Genomic DNA, 20,214 nt, shown 5'->3' with positions numbered 1-20,214 from the left:
CACTGTTAACTATTCTTGTATATTGGTTACAATAAAAACAGTTCCAATGAAATTATAAACTTCTCTAGCCATGTTGGCCATATTGAGCATAAATATTTTATTTATGCTCAATATGGCCATTTATTTAACATCTCTACCAAGCTCATGACTAAACCAGATTATATTTAAGACTCTGCAGAATTCGATCTAAGAACTTTTCGTATTTTTCTTGGATAATTTCATATATGAACCACTAAGGACCAGACACAACTTTTACAATAACTCCAGCTGTTGCTCAATATTTGTGTGTCTTCCTGATCCTGGTCTATTGTTCATTGATCCTAGAAATTTAACTTCTCCAAAATTCTGAGAACTGTCAATATGTGATGGTCCTGTCTTTATTAGGTGCTATCTACAAACTTCTGCACTTGCACTGAAAGCACTTAGTGCTGATACATACAGGGACATTAATTTCAAGTCACCCTAGTTATTCATATTACTGAATAATTGGGATAACAAGAAACATTTCATTATTCAAGACTTTTGAAACCTCACTCACTGCAGATACACATATGTACATATTTATTGGGTCAACAAGAAATAACTAACTATTTGTCAGTCTTATCTTTTATAATGATTTTAAGTCATAAACGTGTAATGCCTGTGCATAAGTTACAGCTGAAGTTATACTTTCTTTATAAAGGAAAACAAGACTTCTTGCACAAAAAGTCAAGTATAAAGCAATAAACATAAACCACTGTTTAAAAAGCTCAATTTCCAATAAACATAAGCAATAAACATAAACCAATAAACCACTGTTTAAAAAGCTCAATTTCTAAAAACTTTTTTGTTTATTGTTTAATTTTGTTATCTGATTATACTTATTGTCTAATCTTATATGTTATAATTTTTAGTTGGTATTACATCCAAGTCCTTTTTTTCCTTTGTCCCGATTCACAATCATAGATGGCCTTTCTAACAAAAAAATGCTCTATAGATCCATAATTCGTACTTCAAGAACAAAATTATGCAACTTGCTCAAACAAGTTGCATAATTTTGCAGTGATGCAGTCAACTGTCATATCAGTATTTGCTACAACAATAGCTATCTGAATTTTCAGTATCTCAGCTGTAAGCAGATAACTCCTACATAATACCTTTAAGGTAATCTTACAAAAAACAGCCACAGGGACTAATGTTCAGAGAAAACAGTCATAGCTATCTGTATCCAAAATGATCAGGGTTTGAAATTACTCATAAAAATGGGTATTCAGATGTTGAGATTATTTTGAATTTGTGCAAAGACAATTAAGGCCATGACACATCAGCATAACTTGTCTATAAATTGCATGTGGTCCATGGTTGGTTTGCCTCTTTTTTTTGATGAAAATCCATATTTTCCCAGGAGGGGATAAAACCAAGTAATGTCCAGCTAAGCTCAACTAACTCAACCCTGGTGGGGGAAGGGGAAGTCCATAAAGGTTCCTTCCATCTTGATGGCATTCAAATTCATGCCTTTTCCATATACAAGCCTTATCAGTGTGGAAAGACAGTGATTATAACCCAGTGCTAATTATGAGGGCATATACAGTGCTGATGCAATCTTATTTGAAAAATATTTTGAATCCAACTGCCCAATACTTTATACAAAAGGAGTGAAAGATCTGTCAGAACTTTAGCATAACACTGAGAGGTCATAGTTCAAAAAATGATGATTCTCTACATCTGAAAATGGAATTCATCTGTAGACCAAAACTTCTGATAATCTATGATATCTATGAAGAAAGTATAAAAATGGGTAACGGTTGTCAACTGCCCAGTATCTGCAGCATACTATTTTGTATAGTTGTTCAGGCCTTCTTTAAAATCATATTATGTTATTCCATAGTTCATTCCTAAGTGATGTGAATTATAAACTGATACTGCCATAATGCAACTAATAGTTTCTTTAGTTTTTGTTTAAACTTAAGAGATTAATGTTAATTATTTTAACCCATCATCTTCAGTTAATTATTTTAACCCAGTCCATACCTTCAATTCAGACTTCATTTAACTAACAATTCCTTTGTGACTAACCTCAACAGATCCTGTTTCTTCAACTTTCTCCAGTGTGTAACTGATATTTTTTAAAGAATCTTTTCTGTCATTAAAACATTTTTAATACTCTCTTTAAAGCACTATGACTTTTTGCTACTGTAAAATCTTTTTGCAATAAAGACTCTGTTTCTTGATATAGAATATCAACTAGCCTGAAAATTGCAAAAAAACACAGCACCAACTTAAATTACAAATATCTTTTTTTTTTTAGGAAATAGCACAGACAAAATATAAGATACCAAACAAATAAAAACAGTGCACAAAGCAGTCAGTTATTTCTTGGTAACTATGCATTTTTTCCCGTGACATATCTCCTACTAAAGTCTGACAATATTCTCTTAATACCCTTTAAATGTGTAGATGACTGAATAAATATTAAACTTCACATCCAAAGAATTAAATTTTTAACCAATTTTTTTTTAGCTCTTTCAATTTTTAAAAAGAAAAGTATGCAATCCAAAGTGAATCTCAAAACAGGCCTATTTCTTATAGTTTATATAAAATATAGTTAATTAATAAAATACAAAAAAAAAAAGCATTTTATGCATGAAATACTTTTTGAAAAAAAAACAAAAAAAAAAAACAGGTATCTGTAAAATAAATACAAGATTACATGCTGATTTTGTAGTACTGTACTATTAATATCTAGAAAACTATTTTTTTAGATATGATTAATAATGCATAAATTACTGACATATTTTGCATATATAGGATGACACAACAAGAGCTGTCCATCCTATTAATGGGCAGCTTTTGTTGCTTAAACTACTAGACACAGGCCACTGCTCAGTGAATCACTAAATTTTAGATAAAATGGTCTGTCTAGTTATGAAGGTAATAGTTATATTTTATGAAAATCTCAATCCAGGATCAGTAATTTTAATTTACTAATGCTTGATTATCTCTAAAATTAGAAATAATATGTAGGGTGGGAAGGTGAGGAAGGGAGGGAGGGAGTGAGAGAAAGATTGATCAATTTAAAATGGAACAATATCCTCTGCTTAAGAAATATGCATTTATAACTTATAATTATTTTGTGGATAACCCTGAGTTCCAGGAATGAATTGACAAGAAGAATTAGAATACTTTATTAAATGGGACTTATCTCTTTACTTCTTGGGTTTGGATTTAATGAGATTAAATTAGAAAGAAATGCGGACCATTAAAAACTTATTAAAAACTATTAAAATGAGATACAATAGAGGAGGGTGCACTTTTCTCTAGTATTCATCATAGAAAATTGCTTGGTATTAAAATCATATGGCAGAACCAAGAGTTCAAATGGTGAACTTTCGAGTATCATCCTCAGTTAGTTCTGAACAATGAAAGGGAGAAAGAGTGTTATGAGTCTTAATTCCCATGGTGCAACTCAGACGTAAATAGGAAATTTACATTGTTCAAGTACCATATTAGTGAAAACGTTTTTGGTAATTTAACATTAACGACTGAAAGTTGTGTATTATGTTTAAACCATTCTATTACTAGTCTTTCATTGTTTGCTTTGTTTATTTGGTTTTTAGGAGCATTAGCAACTAAGGCCATATTGCTCCGGGGATATGCGGTGGTCATTCCCTGACCTTTCCACATCCTCCGTATTTGGTGGTTGTGGACTCAAGCGTGTGCTATGCACTGCTGCTCCTGCCCACCTGGCTACGGAGGTGGCCTAGTCTTTCATAAGTGGTTAATTTATAACTAGAAGATAATTTGACTAATGTTATAGCAAAATCAATCTGAGGTCGGCGGAAAGCTGATTGGGCATGTTGGCTGAGTTCAGTTCCATGGTATTGTGTATGTAAACTGGCTTCATAGTAATGAGCTCTACTATTAGATATGTTAGAGGTGCTACATCGTGTATTACATTCTTGTTGGCAAAGGATTTAGTATACTGTGTTGTTAACATTTTGAATATTCTATTTGAAGGTGTCTTTATAGCTGTTAAAGTGTGTTGATTCTATTATAGAACCAGAACTAAAGTGACGTCATTGTTAGAAAGCACATTTTTAAGTTATCTGGGCAATTGACAATGATAAGGCAGAATTATTTTGTGTTAGTAACTGATTTTTTTATTGCAGGAGGACTCTTTAATCTACTTTTTTTTGCTTTATGTATGGTTTCTTGGATTAATTTATAAGGATATTTTCTTTTTAAGAAAGCATTAGTTAAGTATTGTATTGTAATTCTGTTTGTAAATCATTTTTATTATGAATATGCAATATATAAATGCACTGTAAACCTGTATATATAAATAGAATTTTTTAACACTGTATGGATGATGTGAATAAAAGTGCAAAAATTTCCCTGTATAAGTCTTTTTTTTTTTCCCTATAAATACAAGTTTTTAAATGATCATTATGCTTAAACATTTTTTAAGTTTATACTATTATTTTGTTCAAGTTCAGTTGTGTATTTTGTATAGAGTGGACTGAATTAAACTTTGAGAAAAGGTTGTTTATAGTTTGTTTGTCAGAAATTATAAGAACATCACCTGCATAATGAGGGTGCCTCTGTAGCCAGATGGGCAGGAGCAGCAGCAGTGCGTAGCATACGCTTCTTGATTAGACTGGGGTTAGAGCCTGTGACCACCAAATACGGAGGATGCGGAAAGGTTAGGGAATGACCACCACATATCCCCGAAGCAATATGGCCTTAGTTGCTAATGCTCCTAAAAACCAAATAACTAACAAACAAACATCTGCATAATGAATGAATCACTTAACTGTAGAAGGAGGGTTGAGGATATGATCTTCTATGGATAGTAACTACCTTGTTTGAGCAAACTTCCATCTGGTATTGGAAGTGGGTAGTTTTAATAAATTTAAGGAATGATTAGCAAATTATTAGAAGGGATGGAGAAGCAATGTGCAATGTTTTTTTTTTTTTTTTTTTGCTGTTGCAGTATAAGTTGGGTTCTTTGCATCATATGCCTCAACTAATATTAATATTTAAAAAATATTTTTTTTTTCCTAACCTATAATGTATGAATATCATGAAGCTACCATGTGGAGTGCTTCAAATGTAAACTATCACAATGGATCCTATGATATGTGAAGCACTCCTTGTGGTGGCTTCAAGAAAGGAAAAAAATCTAATTTACCCTTTCAAGGAATGTAACCATGTACCTCATTTAGTTTACTTATAATATTTTTTATTAATTCTGTTTCCTTCCATAAGATTTCAGAAGGAAAAATTTTGAGAGTGAGGTTCTAAATTTCAATAACTATTCCTTGAATGCACAACTGAAAAATTGTAGTTTTTGCTACATTTCTGAAAGATTTACATTCACTTTCCTGAATGGCAGTATCTTGTGGTTCTTCTCTTTCAACATCTATGCAGGTATAAATGTCAAATACAGCACCTCTCCTGAAGAATTCAAAGATTCTCTGGTTTGATGTCATAAAGATCAAAATGATATTGCTAGCAGACATCCAACATCCAGATGTTTTATTTTGCATAACAGAATTTCATATGATAATGAAATTTGCAAAAATATTGCATCCACCTCATCGAAAGGTATAACACAACTTCAAAAAATTCACTTAAATAAAAGAAATTATCAGAAGTATACAAAAGGATACAAACTTCTATAGCCACAAAGAAAAGAATGCATATAACACTCACTTGTTACTGATATATTTCCAGCAGTAACATCTTGTCCTTCTTTGTTAACTGCCACACAAGAATATTTGCCAGAATCAGTCGATAATACATTCTCCAAAATGAGTTCATACATCTCTTTGTTTTCTGTTCCAACTTTTATCCGTTCATCTTGTATAAGTTCCTTGTCATCTTTGTAACTGTGAAAACAATTTCAAATTATAAACTGTTTAATTTAATTTAGCTCAAAGTTATTAGCATTATTGTTAAAATAAAAGTGAATACTACTACTGCAATAATCTAATGCTATTATATAATGTTAAGATAATAATTATTATAATAAATATGCATTATCATTTCAAAGTTATGCCATTCAAGAATTACATTCAGATCTCCATTAATGGGGCAGAATTTTTTCAGCATGGTCTGTGCTTGCTAACAGAGAGACTGCTTCTACAGGGATGATATACACTTAAATAGAAAGAATGAAAGAATATTTGCTGTTGCTATTGAGACAGTGTTAGGTGAGTCGGAAAACTGCTAAAAGATTAACTAAAAGAGTAACAGCAGGCGGAAGCAAAAGTGATTCTTGCACTGCTTCTATTGTAATGAGCAGCAGCCTAGAGAGCAGGTTGATGGGAATTTCAAGAGCTGCTGGGAGTCATCATGGAACAAGTAAATACATGGGCTGGGTTAGGGTAACTAAGAGTAAGAACTGGTGCATGTATACTTGCATTTACACCGATGCTAGAAGTATAGTAAATAAATTTGATGAATTTGAAGTGCTGATCAAGACATCAAAGACAGATATTGTTGGGATATTAGAGACATGGTGTCACACAGATATAAGTGGTGCAGAATTGGAATTTGGGGAGTACAATGTGTACAGAAAGGATAGAAAGGGTAGGAAGGGAGGGGTTATATGGTTAGTTAAGAAACACATAAAATCTAAGGAAGTGCATCCAGTTGACATGGGTGGACAGTGCAATGTTGAGTCAGTTTGGTGTGATATAAGCACTGGGAAAAGGAAAATGAGAGTAAAAGTGTGTTATAGGCCTAATGACTCTGGTGAGTACAATGACCAATTATGCAGAGAAATAGAGTGACTAGTAAATCAGAATGTCTTGTAATGGGGGATTTTAACTTCCCAGATATTAACTGAAACTTGAAACTTGTGGTTGGTCACTCATACGCTAGCAAGACTTTTGTGGATTTATTGGAGGATTGTTTGCTACAGCAACATGTTCGAGGGGCAACCAGAGGGAGTAATACTCTTGATATGATTATCAACAGTGATTATTCATGCATTAAGAATTTGCTGATAAAGGAACAACTAGGTGACAGTGATCACAGTGTACTGATGTGGGATTTACTTAAAGATGTAAGTAAAACAAAAATCCTTCTCTTTACCATCAAGGGCAAAGGGAAGGGCTTTTGTTTTTGTAAAAGTGACTACAGTGGTCTCAGAAAATTTTTAAATTCTATACAGTGGGATCAACTGATGATGTTAATAACAGCAAATTTTAAATGGGAAGCTTTCAAGGAATTAATCTTGGAAGCTACTAGGCTTTTCATACCAACTAAGAAATCCTATACAAGATTTAAACCTAAATGGATGTCAGGTGAACTAATGAGGCTCATGGCAAAGAAGAAAAATGTATGGGTTACATATAAATTATCAGGTGACACAGAAGCCTATGGCAGATATAAGCTAGTCTTTAATCAAGTCACAAAGAAGGTTAGGCAAGCAAGGGCTGATTATGAGAAATCCTTGGCAAAGGATGCAAAAAAAACAACAAAGACTTTTTTACTTATGTAATGCTAGAAGGAAGGGGATGAATCAGATTGGTCCACTTGATGTTGGTGATTTGACTCTTGATGATTCTGCTCAGATAGCTGACAAACTGAATGAGTATTCTGCATCTACATTCACACATGAGGAATTCTGTAAGGAAGGGGAGGACAGAAGTTCACTAAACTCTAACAGGGAGCTAAATGATTTTGTAATAATGGAAAGTAAAGTGGAGCAGTAATTGTTGAAGTCAAACATAAAAAATGCACTGGGGCAGATGGAATCTATCCAGTTATATTGAAGGAGGCAGTGAGGGAAGTTAGCAAACCCTTAGATTCGGGGGAGGTCCCCACAGACTGGAGAAGTGCAAATGTATCCCCAATTCACAAAGGGGGTTCAAAGGGTGATACAAATAATTATAGACCTGTTAGTTTAACTTCTGTTCTGGGGAAAATAATGGAGTCACTGGTTAAAGAAGTGATTCAGGATCACCTAGACAAGACTGCAGTAATAGTTCAGACACAGCATGGGTTTGTTAAGGGGAAGTCTTGTCTGACCAATTTGATTGGTCAGACAAGACTTCCCCTTAACAAACAAATTGGTCAGACAAGACTTGATTGGATACTACGATGTGGTCACAAAGGAACTGGATGCAAAAATTAATTTTGATATCATATACTTGAATTTCAGGAAAGCTTTTGATATGGTTGCACATGGAAGACTACTGTACAAACTGGAGCAGTATAGCATTAAGGGCAAGTTGCTGCACTGGATAAAGGGATGGTTGAGTGGGAGAAGACAAAGAGTGGTACTAAATGGACACTGCTCTACATGGACTAATGTTATTAGTGGAGTCCCCCAGGGTTCGGTGCTGGGTTCATTGCTGTTTTGTGTATTTATCAATGATATTGATGAAGGTATATCAAGCTTAATGTCCAGGTTTGCAGATGATACAAAGGTTGGCAGGGTTGATAATGACACTAAAGACAGTAAAGACAGTATGTTACTACAACAGGATCTAGAAAACTTAGGCAGATGGGCTGAGAAGTGGGAACTGAAATTTAACATTGACAAATGAAAATTATTGTATATGGGTAGCGGTAATCCAATAGAAATGTATCAACTGTGTGGTAATAGGAGTAATTATGCAGTCAGATATGAAGCTCTCTGAGCAGTACAGATGAGCTACCAGAGCAGGTCATGGAGTTTTGTCAATGATATAGGAATTTTGCTACAGAGACAAAGAGGTAATTATTCCTTTGTATAAGGCAACAAACAGTCCACACCTTGATAATGCATACATGTCTTTAGACCTCATTTTAGGAAGGATGTAGAGTTGCTAGAACAAGTACAGAGAATGGCAACAAGACTACTGAGAGGAACAAAGGGGTGCTTTCGGAGCCAGATTTACATACAGGGTGATTCACTACCAGTGCGACAAACTTGCAGGAGGTGTAGGGGGCACAAAGACGAATCAGAATCACATAGCATTGAAGGGTCTGAAATGCCTTCGTCATGCGGTAGAGGACGTTGAATGGGAGGTCGCGTGAACAGCGATCCCGTTGGAAGTCAGCATTTGCGAACCATTTCTGTTGAAGAAACCAAGTAGCAAAAGTCCTCCAGAGTGGATAATCCGCAGGCTCCAATGATTGGATGCGTTGCAAATGGTATGAACTCATTTGGTTTGTTGACAGTATCCTCCATACAGTTGATTGGGAAATACCCAATCGTTGGCCTATCGCTCGAGTACTCGTACTCAGATTGCCTTCTGCAAGACATAGGACATTCTCCTCATTGTCTGGCGTCCTCCTTGTTCATTCTCGATTCATGGTACCTCTCGTGAAACAACCAGTCTCACATAACCTTCTGTGCACACGTGCGAAAATCGTATGATGAGGAGCACGCCTGTGCGGGAAACGTTCCTGGTACAAGCGCAGAGCGGCGCGCCCATTACAGTCTGCAGCTCCATACGCGAGGTGCATGTCAGGCCAGTTCAACATTTGAATACTCGTCCATCCTACTGCCTCGGGAACCGGTTCGCAAATGCTGACTTCCAGTGGGAGTGCTGTTCACGCGACCTCCCGTTCAACGTCCTCTGCCGCATGATGAAGTCATTTCAGACCCTGCAATGCTATGTGATTTCGATTCGTCTTTGTGCCCCCTACACTTCCTGCAAGTTTGTTGCACTGGTAGTGAATCACCCTGTATAAGCTAAACAAGCTCAGCTTAGGGCCTCACATTACAAGGGGCCTCATTCCATCTTAAGAAATCCTTCTTTAATATTGTCACAGGTGAACAGTAAGAGAGAAGGACCCTAAGCTAATACATGTTATAGCTTAGGGCCACAACAAGTTTAAATTCAGCCCTGTGTGCTGTGCTTTACCAAGAGAAGCTTAAGTTGTACAAGTTGCAACATGTGGAGTCTAAGCACCTGCAAGGTGATCTGATTGAGGTGTATAAGGTCTTGAATGGTTTGAGCAGGCTCAATGCTGATGGGATTTTTCCACTTGCTCAGATTAAGAACCTGAGGGAGCACAGATTCAAATTGAGGAAAGACAGTTGTAGAATAGATGTGTGGAAGTTTGCCTTTAGCCAGCGGGTAGTTGATTGCTGGAACAGACTTCCATCTGTTGTTGTGGAAGTTGATAGCTTAAATAAATTTAAGGTTGACCTAGGAGGCAAACATTTGGAGTGAACGGATGGGTGAAATAGGAAGGTTTTTTCTTTTTTTTGGCTGATACTATATAAGTTTGCTTTCCTGCATCATGTGCCTCAACTAATGCTAATGCTAATATTGCTACTTCAAAGTTATAAACTGGGGCTTTCCAACTGAATCAGGCTGAACACTAATTGGAAGTGGTGGTTACACAAAATTAATCTGTTTTAATATATATTCCTAAAAACGTTTAAGAAATAAACCAAATAAAAATATATATATTTATGTGAATTAAATTTTCAGTGAGAACAGAAGTACATAGATACAATTTTTTTTTAGGAATTGAAGCAAATACTAAAATATAATGTATCAATAACATAACAATTTAATTTCCCATACAGAATGTCTCAAGTAAAATAGACCAATTTGCTGCTCAATTCAATATGCTGCTGATAGAAAACAATTTGTAAATGAATGGATAGTAAATTACAGTAAGCAACCTATTTTGTTTACATTGTAGGTCAAGAAACAAACAACGCAGGTAAGTTAACAACATGGGTCGATGGGCTGAGAAATGCCAGTTGAAGTTTAACACTGACAAATGCAAGATACTGTACATGGGTAGCAGTAATAACCCCAGAGTAACTTATCAACTAGCATACCCTCCTAGCAAATGTTTGCTGTCTAGGGGTAGATGTAACCTTTCCTTTTCCTTTACTTCAATAAATAAATAAACTGTGTGGTACTACACTCAGGGTAGTGGAGAATGAAAAAGACCTGGGGTAATTGTGCAGTCAGACATAAAATTCTCTGAGCAGTGCAGACATGTGCCAGGACAGCTCATGGAGTTTTGTCAATGATATACAGAAACTTTGCTAGCAGGAATAAGGAAGTGATTATCTCTTTTATAAGGCCATGGTTAGGCTGCATCTTGAGTACTGTATACAAGTCTGGAGGCCTTACGTTAGAAGGGATGTAGACCTGATGGAATAAGTGATGCAGAGAAGGGCAACCAGATTGGTGAAGGGAATAAAACAGTGCTCTTACCTAGAAAGGCTTCGGTTCTGCAAATGGAAGCATCTTGAGATCAAGCACCTGTGGGGATTATCGCATTAAGGATTGACTGGATTGAGTAATCTGAATGTTAATGGTATTCTTCCACTTGCTTGAGGGGGTATAAATTCAAATTGAGGAAGGATGGTTGTAGGATAGATGTGTGGAAGTTTGTCTTCAGCCAGCAGGTGGTTGATTGTTGGAACAGGCTTCCATCTGTTGTGGAAGTAGATGGGTTGAATAAATTCAAGGGAGAACTAGACAAATTCTTGGAGGGTATGGGCAGGTGAGGTGTTTTTTTTTTTGGCTGATGTTATATAAGCTTGCTTTCTTGCATCATTTTCCATTACTACCACTATATAGAAGTATATGAACAGACTCTGTGACCTTCCCTCTGCAAAGTCAAACTGACTGGTCCATAATTACCCATCTCATACTTAGCTCTCCCTTTGTGAAATAGAGAGAGATGGTGACACTTCCAATAAAAGGGATTCCACCCCCCACCAAGTCCACCCCCCCACCAAGTCCAAAATATAACCTCGTTATTAACCCTAATGGTTTGATGCAGTCCTTCATAGAATTTCATTCAATATGACTGGATAAATACCATTAGCACCAGGCCTTATACTTTCAAGCTCAATAGTTTTTGTCATAGGCTCTTTTCTCTAATAACTATATCACCTATCCTAACACAACATTACAAGGATTCTCAACCTTTTTTTGTTAAAGTACCCATTTAAAAAATTTGGAAAATTATTGACTGCCACAGTAATAAATAATAAATTATGTGAACATTGTTATGTCTATGTAATTAATTTTCATTTTTTTTCTTATGGGTTCACATAGGAAAACACAATTAGGTGTACCACCAGCTGTACACATTCAGGTTGTGAACCCATGCATTAGTACAATATCCCACAGCTGAAAAAGAAGATTTTCTACTGTGAAATGAATTCAATGAATGATTAACCTATAGTCCACAAACTGGGTAAGGCCCTCAGTGCTTCTTCATTCCTAGGGTATGATCCTAATTGAAAATTACAGAATGAATGACTGCCTGGTCCTAAAATTGATTAATTGGCATTTCAATTATATTCCATTTGATAATGGAAAGTTATAGAAGTCTAAAAAGAACCTTAAAAATGCTCAGAAATTATAAATATATAAATAAATTATAAATATAATTAAATTTAGATAAATTCTGCTCTTTAAAAATATATTTACTAATCTTGCTTTTAATATCATATATATCTATATTAATTATATTTAAAAACATTACACCACATTTTATCAGTGATACATACAAAGTAACCTTTGGTTCTGGATTTCCTTGTACAGTAACACAAAATCTCACAGATGTTCCTTCCATTAGTTCTATATCTTTTAGTTTTTCTATGAAAGATGGAGGATAAGGAAGTGCTGTTCCTCCAGGTGTAAAAGGTCGAGCAGTTTCTTCATCTAAAAATAAATTTAAAAAAAATCAATTCCTTTTAAAAATTTACCTAAGTAAATAATTCAAAATTGTGCACAAATCAAACATACAAGAAAACTTTGTAGCAAGTTCAAATATCAACTTCAACTGTGCTCATCTAAAAGCTCTAGAATGCACGGCCGAATGTTTTATTATATGTGTGCAGAAACTGAACAGTGGTTGATAACATGTTCATACACAAAGTCATTCATAACATGTGGGCCATATTTCAGAATCAATTCAGGAAAAAATTTCCTGAAAACAATGAAAAAGTTTATATATGTATATCTAATTCTGAACAGTTAGAGTTATGCTATTTTCATTATGTAGCACAGAGCAGAACGGAAAATAAAATAACGAGTTGTAGTTAGACTAGGTTTAATGTTAAATACGATAAACAGTAAAAACAGAATATGTAGATACATACAATAACCATAATTTTTTGTATCCAGCTCCTTTGTGACCACATGATAATATCCACATGTTCCAATAGATACAGTACAAGGACCACTTTTACCTTTTCCTGCAGCTATTGTTAATCAATTAGTCTCTATATCCCTCTAAGCTAGCAGTTTTCCGATGCATCTAAAGTTGCCTTGATAGCATCAGCAAATATTCTTGCACCCTTTCTATTTAAGTGTATGATATCCCAATAGCACGGTAGAACTGGCAACAAAATTAATGTGCGAGTTCATGTTGCCAGCAGAGCTAGAAATATTTTGCACACTCTAAGCAAGTTACTAATAGTAGTATTAGAACAGGTAGTGGCAAATGGTAAAAAGAAGCAATCTTATACAGCAGGGGTGGTCAATGAGTCGATCGCGATCTACCAGTCAATCGCGGATTTAATTTCGGTTGATCGAATTTTAAATATACAGTCATCCCTCGATTTGTGCAATGAAATTTTTGAGATGTTAGATCGCGACACATTTTGAAGGAAAAAGTAGATCGCATCACAAATTAAGTTGGCCACTCCTGTTATACAGCATCAAGCAAAACAAAATTGCCACCTCATCTGTACAAAGTGATGGCCCCAGATTTTCTAAGGAGGGGGGGATTAAAGCAAGTTCTGGGAAATTAACAGTTAGCAGTAAAAAATCCACATTATTTTAATCATAGGAGCTCTGTAGCCACTTTAATTCCTATCTGGGATTGTATTCTTTTAGAATACAATCACCTTGTATTCTAAAAGATATTTCTTGGCTAAATGCCTAAGAGTATAAAGGAGATTGCTTATGCATGGGTAATGCGCACACACATGCACACATCATTTCTACTACCAAGGTAATTTTAATGCATCATTTTAATTATATCTCATATTGTGAATGCCTTCACAACGAGTTTCCATGGTATTGCACTACCTCAAATAAGTAACACTTCACCTATGGAGAAAACTAATGTTACTTATTCTCAGCAGATATCATCACCTAGATGGCACCGTTAGAAAAATGGCATGGGATAAAACACTGTTATCCACAAACTGTCAATTTAGACTTAGGAAAGCAAAAAGGTGTAGGAAAGTGATAGTAGGAGAGGAAGAAGAAATGCCACCGAAAGAGGAAAGGGACAGTTACTCCTCATGCTCAATCACTGAACTAAACCACTCATAAATCCCCTGAATAGGCAATGCTTACCCATTAGGGAAGACTGTTGCTACCTATTCATAGTAATGAGGGCCTCATTACTATGAATTGTTGTAGTAATTGTTTTGAAGCTTGTTGGCCTCTCATTGGTAGGTGGGCAGGTACCCTGTTGTTGCAATAGTTGCACTATTGCAACAACAGGGTACCTGCACACCCACCACTCAGAGGCCAACAAGCTGGCGTTGGTGGTGGTGGTGGTGGTGGCGTCTCAGTGGTGGTATCCACTGTTCGAAATGCATTCGTTAGATGGAAAATATATATCTCTGTGAATGAAATCCAATAAAAAGACTCCACCTGATATACTTAATTGCCATAAATATCTTCCCAAAGGGTAAAATGCATAATTAATGGAAATATGAGAAATCATGCAAATGGCAATCATGACAACCAAACCAAACAAACATTTTATTGCATTTACATGTATAAACTGAAATGACAAGTTAACATAATAGTATTATGTACTGTAAATCAGCAAAATAAATCCTCAATATTTTGTTGTTCCTCCTCGAGCTGCAATTACAGCCTTGCAATGATCTGGCATAGAGTTAATCAACTTCTAGATATACGATTGCCCAATTTCATGGTACCACACCCTTACAGTGCTCTCCTGCAGCTGAATCTTCTGAGCAATTTTAGATGGCATTATGTACTAGCAATTTTCAATAGGGTTCAAATCTGCAAACCAGGCCAGTCCAACACTGTAATGCCAGCATTTCTGAGGTATGATTGCACCTTAAGGGAGAAAAATGAGGGAAAACTTTGGTGTAAGTACTGTATGAAATCATTAAATCTAAATAGAATAAAACTTAACAATTTTGCTGTGTGGCAAGTTTCTGAGTCCTCTTAAAAAATGCAGTTTTGAATGTCTGTGTGGTGATCCCTAATAACAGGTTTCAGGCACTCCTCCAAGATAGTAGTTTAGGTTTCTGCATTCGCCACTCCGTTAATAAACTTAATTCATCCCACCCCTTTGCTTACTATGCATCCCCAGACCATCTGACATGGAGCCAAGTTTACAGTCGGTGTTATGCAGTCAGGATGGTATGCCTCCAATTTTCGTCTTCTGACATATCACTTGCCGTCCGAGCCATGCAGGTTGAATTTTGATTCGTCAGAAAAGATGACAGTGTCCCAATGCTCTTTTGTCAATGAAATATGTGTTTTAGCCCAAGCAAGTCGCTTCTTCCTCATTTGTTGGGTCAACAAAGGCTTCTTCTTGGGCCGATAGGCATGCATATCACATTCCGAAAACCATCTTTGGATAGTTCGCGCACTTGTTTCAACACCAGAGACCATCTCAAAGTCCAGTTTTAGATCAGGAGCACTAGCATGGTGATTATGAAGGCATAGCCATTTCAAATATCGATCTTGGGAAGGCATAGTCACTCTCTTACAGCCCGATCCAGGTCTTCTCTTGGCATTATCGGTTTCATTCTTTAATTTCAGCACCCAGGATGCTGTTGACTGGTGGCAGCCTATTTTATCAGCGATAGCAGGCGTAGAAAGCCCTTCCTGGGACAGAGCCATGGAGCCATGCTTACACCTCCCCCAAACAGGATACTAATGAGCATGTATATCCTTCCAACACCGTACTTATAGAGATGGCTGATGCAATACCTTGCAATTACTGTCTGATGCAATAGAAGCACTTTTAATGCAATACCTTTGCTTTGCGACAAGCAAAATGACTGTAATCAAACAATATCATATACATTTCACTACAAATGTTACTTTTTTTAAGGTGATGCAGTTTTTTTGTCTGCCACTATATATCACAATATGAGATATAATTAAAACGATGCATTAAAACTACATTGGTAGTAGAAATGATGTGTGTAGGCATTACCAATGCATAAGCAAGCTCCTTCATTACCTTGTATTATTAAAATTTTTAGAAATCTGTTACATTTTAATTACATACCTGTAACATTAACAACAGCACTACAGGATGATGTACCATGACAGTTTGATGCTACTATTGTATATAATCCACCATCCTCTGGTGATAATTCCTTGATGGTTAAACCAAATTTATTTTCTTCTGAAGTCATTTTTTTCTTATTTGTCTCAGTAACTAACTTGTTATCTTTCATCCAGTTTACGGTAGCTGGAGGAGTTGCTGACACTTCACACTCTAAATTAGCAGTGCTGCTTCCTATATAAAAAAAGGGGAACACTATATGATGTATAATATGGACACTGAAGATAAAATTAATTTTAAATCAAATTTAAATTTCCAATGATAAATACATAAAGAAAAAATTGCATACACCTCTATGATCAAAAGTTTTTGGGCATCCATTGACAAATGTTGTGTACTGTGCCATACGTCTCTGGTGCATGCAAATTAACTCAGATATACTAATATAAATCTCATGAGTCTACTTCTGCAGCAGGAGAACAACATCAGAAGCCAGTATGGGTTGTGGATTGGAACTTAGTATTTCAATGTGGGAAGCTGGTTGGATGCCACATTAATAACCTTTCTGTGCACAAAAGTGCAATTTGTTTGAATGCTTCAACCACAATGAAAATCCACTGTGGCCAATATCATTCAAAGATGGAAGACCACATGTGATATCTAAATCAATAACACAAGGGTATCAATGACCTCACAAACTCATGTAACCTGTTTGAGATAATACGTCTTGCCTCGTGTTACCTGTGGAAAACATCAGCATTTCCAAGAGGCCGAAGGATATTCATCAACACATCAATCATCTATAGGGAGCTGCATAGTTCAGTGATAGAGCAGCTGTGCATAAGCCCAATATCATAGTCTACAATGCAAAATAGCATTTGGAGTGGTGCCATTCTCAACATTTATCGATCGCAGAACAGTGGCTGAAGATGCAATGGAGTGACAGATCTTCCTACACAATGTGTCATTTCGATTAATGTAAAAGTAATACCTATATAGCGTAAGGAAACCACAAGCTTTTGCTGCACCAGCCAGAAAAATAAAAAGAAAAAAAAATGAGTAGATAAGAAAATACAATTTTTTTTTCTTCCATCCTCACATAGGAAACTATCCAGATGACCTATGAATTTATTTGAACTGCCAGCCTCAACTACCTGTGAAGCAACCTGTTCCAGCAATCAATGACTCGCTGGCTAAAAGAAAACATCCTACAATCTAGTCTAAATCTCTTTCCCTGTAATTTCAATTTATGCCTCCAAGTTCTGGAATTTTCCATAACAGTGAAAATTCCACCTTCATTCCTTTTACTAACCCCTCTTTTATAAACCTCAATCAGGCCATCTCTGAGGTGACTGGTTGCCAAGCCTCAATATCTTTTTTCAGAGGAGGTCTACATACTTGAACACAGTATTCCAAATGTGGTTTTACAATTAGCTTATACAGTGAGACTACGACTTCCATATCTCTACAGGGTAATGTTCGATAAATCATTGATAGTTCACAATGGTATTTCCTGGCTTCCTGTTCACACTGCTCAGAAAACTTCATATCTGCCCATTATTATAACTCACAGATCCCTTTCCTTCTCCACTGTTTTTAATTCAACCTCTCCAAGAGTATAATTTATTTATGGATTACTATTCCCCAAATGTGCAAGACCTTGCATTAAAACATATTTGCCACTTCTCTGACCATCTTTGAAGTCTGTTCAAGTCATCCTGAAGGAGCACTGCTTGGCATATAATGATCATTAACTACTCTGCCAATCTTTACGTCATCAGCAAATTTTGACATCACACTTTCTATCCCTTCATCGATGTCATTTATGAAAATGAAAAACAACAGTGGTTCAAGAGCCGATCTTTGAGGGATTCCACTCCGAAGAATATCGGTTAATCGCAACCCTCTGCCTTCTGCCCTACAGCCACCCAGCAATTCATCTCAGAATTTTTCCTGTAATCCCAACATGTTCCAGCTTATACAATAATCTCTCATGAGTGTCTGAGTCAAATGCCTTCTTAAATTCCACCTAAACTATGTTGAAATTGTTCCCTACATCCAGCTCATGAGTAACTGTGTCAAAATAGCTTACTAAGTTAGTTAAACATGATTGATTTTCCTTTAACAAAACCATGTCATGCATTATTCAGAATGCCATATCTATCTAAATGTTCCTGGATTGCACTGTTAATCATTGCTTTTAAGATTTTTCCAACCACTGAAGTCAGATTAACTGGTCTGTACGAACTTTGCTCTTAGAGCCACTTTTATGTATTAGTGATACATTAGCACTTCTCCAGTCCATAGATGCCCTCATAATTAACTGTAATGGTTCAACATTCCCTGGAAACCTCCCTAAAAGTACTGGGTATATGTCATCAACTACAGAAGGTCTTATTTGCCTTTATGCTCAAAAGTTTTTCTAATAAACACTTATCTATAATTTCAAAATCACTAATTTCATATAACTCAGCCTCACCTGCACAGCTTCTTCTCAGCATGAAGGGTCTTTCTTCAGTAAAGACAGATGCAAAGTACCTGTATAATTATTCATGTGCAACATCAACTGGATTGTGTAAGACTTTCCCACAATCGGTTCCTAAGGGTATAATTGGATTCGTTTTTTTCTTCCTTGTATTCGCATAAATTAAAAATTCCTTGAGTTTGATGGTGGGAACTTCCCTACTCAGGCAGATCTCGTATGTAGCAGAGGCGATATATTCACAATCCTTTCGATACCAAGTGGAAAAGACCTCGGTTCGAATCCCGTCACTAAAGCAAGGAATTTTTAATTGTACTTTTCATGACATAGCTGAGTTAATTGGTCCCATTCCAGGATAACATGCCTTTTTCTCCAGGAAGGCAGGTTTTTCGTACAGCAAACAGCAAATAGAAAAAATGTGCATACGCAATTTACAAACATATCATATACAACGTAATACAGCCTAAGTCAGGATTTCCGTCCTCTGACACCGGGTGGACAAGACCTGAGTTCGAATCCCGTTGCTGGCAGGAGGAATTTTTATGGGTCTTTTTCATAATGTGGCTGAGTTAGTCAGTCTAAGATGAAGGTAGCATTGTTTTTTCTCCCAGAAACAGGGGTTTTTCATCCAAAAACAGAAAATCAACCTCAGAAAAAAAAAAAAAAAAAGATATTAGGGTTCCCTGTAAATGATTACATCTACCCATATACATATATTTAGCTGTCTGTAAATTGCGTGTGTTCTCTAGTTGATTTACCTGTTTGCTGGACAAAAAAAAAATTTCTAGGGGGGAGGGAGGAACCTTCTATCTATGCCTGAGACCGACTAACTCGGCCACGGAGTGAAAAAAGCCCACTAAAGTTCCTCGTGTCATCGACAGGATTCGAACCCGGGCCTTTTCCACTCGGTGTGGGGAGGATGGTGATGATACCACTGTGCTACCCACGCAGACACCTCAGAACATACACAATTTACTGACAACGTACATGGAGCAACATGGCCTTAGTCGCAGATGCTCCTAAGACCCCAAAACAACAACAAAATACCACCTAAGTTGCTGATGCACCTATCCTGTTACAACCAACCAACCTGCTCAGAGCACAAATCCTATCAGAGTATATCTATATAATTCCTGTATATCCTATTATAAATCCTATATAACTTCAACCATAAAGTCTAATGGAGATGATCTAATGGTATTACCTGAAAGCATGAATAGTAGTAGCAATAGTAGTAGTAGTAGAAATGTTTTAGGGGGCATCAGCGACTAACACCATATTGCTTCGTATATACTGTCTGTACATTTTCTGTTTGTCAGACGAGAAATCCGAGTTTTCGAGAGAAAAAGCCATGCCATCCTCACTTGAGACCAACTAACCCATCCACGTTGCGAAAATCACCCATAAACTCCTCATGTCCTAGACTGGACTTGACCTCAGGTACTTAACACCTGAGTTCGAGTCCAGTCTAGGACTCGGTGTGGGATCCCACTAGGACCCCCACAGTGGACTAGGACCCACTCAGT

At 36.3% G+C, this 20,214-nt stretch overlaps 1 protein-coding gene across 1 annotated transcript in view; it reads right to left on the bottom strand.

The window, feature by feature from the left end:
• The window catches only part of LOC150075838 (protein Obscurin-like), a 598,361-nt gene that overhangs the window by 425,127 nt on the left and 153,020 nt on the right, over positions 1–20,214 (bottom strand). The window contains exons 15-17 of the mRNA XM_090387723.1: positions 16,207–16,440; positions 12,476–12,629; positions 5,695–5,870 (exon numbers count right to left, since the gene is read on the bottom strand). Of these exons, the coding sequence (XP_090243849.1) occupies positions 5,695–5,870; positions 12,476–12,629; positions 16,207–16,440 (564 nt within the window). The remainder of the gene's footprint in view (positions 1–5,694; positions 5,871–12,475; positions 12,630–16,206; positions 16,441–20,214) is intronic.

Source organism: Mastigoproctus giganteus, chromosome 13, assembly GCF_048544385.1.
Source record: "Mastigoproctus giganteus isolate SK-2022 chromosome 13, ASM4854438v1, whole genome shotgun sequence".
NCBI lineage: Eukaryota > Metazoa > Arthropoda > Arachnida > Uropygi > Thelyphonidae > Mastigoproctus > Mastigoproctus giganteus.
Note: the sequence above shows the minus strand (reverse complement) of the source record. Positions and strands in the feature narration are given on the sequence as shown.